Source organism: Carex rostrata, chromosome 3 (assembly GCF_964058835.1).
Source record: "Carex rostrata chromosome 3, lpCarRost1.2, whole genome shotgun sequence".
In the NCBI taxonomy this organism is placed as follows: Eukaryota; Viridiplantae; Streptophyta; class Magnoliopsida; order Poales; family Cyperaceae; genus Carex; species Carex rostrata.
In genome coordinates this window covers 13,760,261-13,765,442 of record NC_135920.1, presented here as the reverse complement: position 1 = coordinate 13,765,442, position 5,182 = coordinate 13,760,261, and the positions used below count along the sequence as shown (strand labels likewise).

The following is a 5,182-nucleotide window of genomic DNA, read 5'->3' as shown; positions in this document are numbered from 1 at the left end:
AATTTCAAAATTAATTGAATAGACTTCAAACGACTAATTCAAACCGTTCAAACCAATTTATTTTATGAGTGATGCGTTTATATGCAAACTTTTTATATTTTCGAGTTATTTTAGTATCAAATCAAGAGGTAAAAAAATTGAAAAATAAATGTATTAAAATTAACTTAAAAACTCACACATTTGACCACTTGACTTCATACCAAATAGATTCAAAAAGTTATAAATTTTACATGTAAACGCACAATTAATGAAGTAGATCGGTTGGAACGGTTTGGATTTATTGTATGAAGTCGATTTGATAGGTTTTGGAATTGGTGTTATACAGACTGAAATGACACTGATGTTATACTAGCCAGACTCCATAGTGATTGCTAATCACACACAATCACTTATAATAAAAAAACAGAACACTTTTGCACACCTACAAAAGGCCCTTCAAATTTACAGCCTCTGAAAGAACATACAACTTAACCAAGAAACCCGAATAAAATAGAGGATGAAAGATACTATGTTCTCATTTCTCTTTATTGGAATAAAGAAATGCATGAACAAACTACCAACTACTAGCAATACAACGCTCACTAGTTATCGGGTATAAGAACAATCGACCCGCTAGTCTTCCTTGCCTCAAGATCTGCATGAGCACGGGCGGCCTCAGATAGTGGATATGTATGGTTGACACGGACCCGCAAAGTGCCTAATGCAACATTTGTGAAGAGCTCCCCTGCTGATTGCAGGAGCTCATCACGGGTTGCAGTGTAAGCCATTAGAGATGGACGGGTTAAGAAAAGTGATTTTGCAGCGAGCTCTGACAGGGGAAGTGGGTCCGGTGTTCCTGATGACTGACCAAAACTGACCATGTATCCCCTCGACTTTAGGGTTGATAAAGATCCCTGTGTTTATTCAAAATAATTTAGTCAGTCATATTTTGTCCAGAATCCTAGTAATATTGTTCAAGTGGTAATCTATCTACATATTAATTTCCAAACTTTATAAAAAAATATTATTATAATAACAGTTGCTGTTGTTGCTGCTACTGCTACAATTATTATTTCTTTCTTCTTTGGACAACATGAGCCCAACTATATCAGAATACAAAATCTGAATCTGTCAAATGACATTCATTCAATAAATGAAGTAAAACTTTATAACATAAAATAAAGGAATAGCCCTTTATTAATTGCAAAAGGTTCCTCAGCCATCTATATTATCCGACCATCCTAAGTTAAATATGGGGACAATAGTGCAGTTGACTGTGAATTCAAGGAAAAGGATAAGAACATTAGTTCGAGTAATCCAAAATCTGGATTTGTTTATATAACCATAAGCACAATTTTCCAGGTTACAAAGCAGTCAATTATCCACGTTCATTTGCAAGCATTACATTGGACATTTAGCTCCCCTCCAATTTTTAGCGTAGCATTTTTTTTTCTTATCTTTACCTGGAAAGTATCTTTGCCGATGGAATCATAGACAACATCAACACCCTTGCCTTCTGTAATTTCATTAACTTTTGCCACAAAGTCCTCCTTGGTGGAAATTATGACATGGTCGCATCCATCTTCACTTGCCTGAGCTGCTTTTTGTTCAGTTGAAACCGTCCCAATCACGGTGGCACCGAGTGCTTTCCCCCACTGGCACAGAAGCGAGCCAACACCACCTGCCGCAGCATGGACGAGGATCTTATGACCTTCCTCAACCTGTGTTGATTATGGAGTTAGAATATACATGTTGATGTCTGATAACAAAATTAGTATTTGTATACGAGTGCTCCTAACTTTATGAACAGAACCTGTCCTCATGTTTGTGCGATACAAGATCATTGCATTACACGTGCAGCATGTCTTTATCTTTTAACATTTTTTCTTCTTGAAATCTCTTTGGCTTTGAATTGAAAAGTAATGTGTTGACAATTGCAAAAAACTGGTAAGGTTGAGGTCATAGCTGCACAAGTTAAGGACTAATTGAGGTTTTAACTGGGTAAATTTGGACATTTGAACAGTTTAGTGTCCCCGCCTCTCGCCAACTGTATGGAACATATGAGCAGAGGCTCCTAGAGCAAAGCTCCTATTCTTCTTTATTCTCTGCTTCTCTAATATAAAAGTTGAGGACAAACTAAGGCTAAACTAGCTTAATTGAGCTAAATTCCAGAAATTAGGCTATTCACAGCTTGCATGCGTATCTGGTGGAAGAAGTATTACATTAGTCAGACCCAATACAGGCAGGAGAGGAGCCAGACTGTCAGCTATGGGGGTCAAACACTCATTGGGGTCAATCATATAAAATTTCAATGCAGAGTATTGGGGTCAATTTTACAATACTCATAACATTTTACTCTAAACTATATACAAAATCATGTATAAGCACATAAAATTTTGAAAATGAATGGGGGTCAATTGACCTCATTCACTCCATGTAGATCCGCCCCTGAATACAGAAACATAACAGCCAGCATTGCAATATTGCAAACTTCTGCAGTGATGTCAATTGGTGATGTGAGGTATCACACTACAAACACCCCCGTGACATCCTAAACCAACTCTGAAAGGCAGGACAAAAGCATCAAAACTAAAGAAAGAAATAAAAACAAGAACCTTGAAGACTCGGCGCAAAAGCATATGAGCAGTCATTCCTTTAAGCATGACAGACGCAGCAACACTGTAATCTATGGAAGATGGGACCGTGACCACAGCGCTGGCAGGTAGGATCTGCTCTTCGGAGTAGGAACCCATCGGTTGTCCTGCATATCCGACTACATCCCCAACTTGTCTCCCTGTCAGTCCTGGGCCCACTGCCGTCACCACCCCAACGGCCTCCATCCCTATGTTAACAAATGCTTCCAGGATATTAATCTAGTTTCTACTCCCATGAATTTTAAGCGGAGCCAATCCGATGATAGCTTATAATTCAGGGGCTCTTTAATATTAGTGTGAATCTAGTTCGCACATATCTTAAAGTGGATCAGATGGTCCAAATGCATTAACTCAAAAGATTCTTTTTTAAGTTAATGCAGAGGATACGAATTCCAACTAGGTCCACAATAATTTAAAATCTACATTATGCACCTTTTGGGGTTTGATCTTACAACCTAACAATTTAAATTCACCACAACAACCTGGGTTACCAATGATTCATTCTGAGAAACCCAAATGATCCTTCTTCAGATCTTATTTATTTATAAATAAACAGTAAGGAAAGAAAGGTAATTTTGAGTATTTTGAACAATGAATTGAGGATACAAAAAATAATTATCACAATTAGCAATTACGGGATGAATTTCTCATACTGAGAAAATTACCAACTTTTTGTTCAATTGGCCATATCTTCATGATATTGTAAAGCATCCGCTAGTCCTCGGGTAAGTAAATTAAACATCTAAAACAATTTTAGAGAAAATAATTATACCAGGAGTGAAAGGAAATGCAGCAGCTTTATAAACCCCTTTGCGAAAGTAAACATCGATAAAATTAACTCCAATAGCTTTGTTCTTCACTCGAATCTCCCCTTCTTTCGGCTCCCCTAACTCCACCTCCTCCCACTTCAGCACCTAATTTCAAAACAAACAAGAGTTCAAAATCCGAAATTGTGCAGTCTAAATAATAAAAACAAATTGAACATCATAAAATAATCGAAGATACCTCGGGGCCACCGAGTTCATGAACTCTAATCGCCTTCACCATGGCTGGAGCTGAAGCAGAGGAGAGCGATGCTCGAGTTGAGAAGAGGAGGGAGCGCGAGGGGGACGATTTTGGGAGAGGTTGGAATTTAAGAGAGCGGAGTGGGGCCCGCTGTGTAGGGAAAGGGTGAGCAGTGACGCAGAGTTTGAAAGCGAGGCTTCCCGAGTTCCATTGGAATCGAATCATTGCTTATTTGTCCCTGTCCAAGTCCGAGTCTAGAAGCATGGATCAGTGCAACACTGGATCAGTCGGCACTCGGCACGCGCTACCAAATCAAGAGTGCGTATCTTCTGAGATATCTCATATTTTAGCGCAAGGGGGCCAGTATTATTTGAGCTTTGAGATTCGTGCAGAATGTATTTGAACGATTGAGATTCTCCAAAAAGACGCAAAATATGAGATATCCCAGAGGATGCAAATTCCCATATGAAACGGATAGTATTTATGAATCTGGATCTTCTGCGGCAATGCTGAAGATGTCAGTGCTGCATCAGGATAATGGGAGTAAGTATTCTCAGCAAATAGGGCTGGTAAAAAAAGCTCGTGGCTCGCAGCTAGTGTGTTGCAACTCGGGCGGGTACGGGTACCCCGGGTATACCCGTCTCGGGTACAGGTACGTCTCGGGTACGGGTATACTCGGGTACAAGGGTATTCGGGTACGGGTATGGCGGGTATAATTTTCAAAACCCATACCCTACCCGTCCTATACCCTTACCCGTGTACCCTTGACAGGTAAGGCGGGTACGGGTACGGGTAGGGCGGGTACGGGTTTTTTTTTTTTTTTTTTTTTTTTTTTTTGCTGTTTTTTTTTTTCTGGTTTTTTTGTTTTTGTTTTTTTGTTGGTTTTTTTTTTATGGTTTTTTTCTATTTTTTGCTGGTTTTTTTTGTTGGTTTGGGAGGGAAAAAATCAGATTTTTTGAATTTTGAAATGGGAAGAACAGTGGTCGGGTATACGGGTACGGGTACTCGGGTAGTCGGGTACGGGTAAACTCGAGTAGGGTATGGTCGGGTATTGGTCCAAAATAACGGGTCCGGTCCGGTTTTTGCCCGTACCCGCGTACCCGAGTACCCGACCCATACCCGGGCTCGGGCACGGGTACCCCGGGCGGCGAGTACGGGCGGGTATACCCGACCCGGGTTTTTGCCAACCTCTACTCGCAGCTAACTTGTTCGGTAATAGTTCGTTCGTTACTAGACTAAGCTTGAGCTTAGCTCGCTCACCACTAGCTTGATTCAAAATTAACGAGTTCAAGCTGAGACTTAGTTCGCTTACTAGTTTGCGAGCTAGCTCGGCTAGATATCAATTTGTGTGCATTTTATAATGTATATTAAAACTTAATAATTCCTTTTAAAACTTATTTGTAAAATTTGTAATATTTGTAGAAACAGCTTGATCCTGCTCAATTCAAAAAGTTTGTAAACTTTATTTTCTTCTTGAAAACAAGATCTAATCAAATTCAGCAATCCAATTCATCAGCTCGGATTCTTAAAATCAACTCGCTCGT

General features: G+C 39.7%; 1 protein-coding gene across 1 annotated transcript; it reads right to left on the bottom strand.

Annotated features, from left to right (window-relative positions):
• Positions 1 to 411: 411 nt before the first annotated feature.
• Positions 412 to 3,910, bottom strand: LOC144551638 (GroES-like zinc-binding alcohol dehydrogenase family protein). The gene is made up of 5 exons (XM_078299700.1): positions 3,639 to 3,910; positions 3,406 to 3,547; positions 2,595 to 2,821; positions 1,443 to 1,700; positions 412 to 893 (listed from the first exon to the last, which is right to left on the bottom strand). Exons 1-5 carry the CDS (start codon positions 3,861 to 3,863, stop codon positions 582 to 584), a joined length of 1,164 nt encoding a protein of 387 aa, XP_078155826.1. The 5' UTR covers positions 3,864 to 3,910; the 3' UTR covers positions 412 to 581.
• Between the last annotated feature and the right edge of the window lie 1,272 nt (positions 3,911 to 5,182).

Coding starts and splice junctions, on each gene's coding strand:
- LOC144551638 (XM_078299700.1), bottom strand. CDS start 3,863: ATGATTCGATTCCAATGGAACTCGGGAAGCCTCGCTTTCAAACTCTGC. Junction 2,822..3,405: donor TGCATTTCCTTTCACTCCTG/GTATAATTATTT, acceptor TTGTTAACATAG/GGATGGAGGCCGTTGGGGTG. Junction 1,701..2,594: donor TTTTGCGCCGAGTCTTCAAG/GTTCTTGTTTTT, acceptor TAATCAACACAG/GTTGAGGAAGGTCATAAGAT.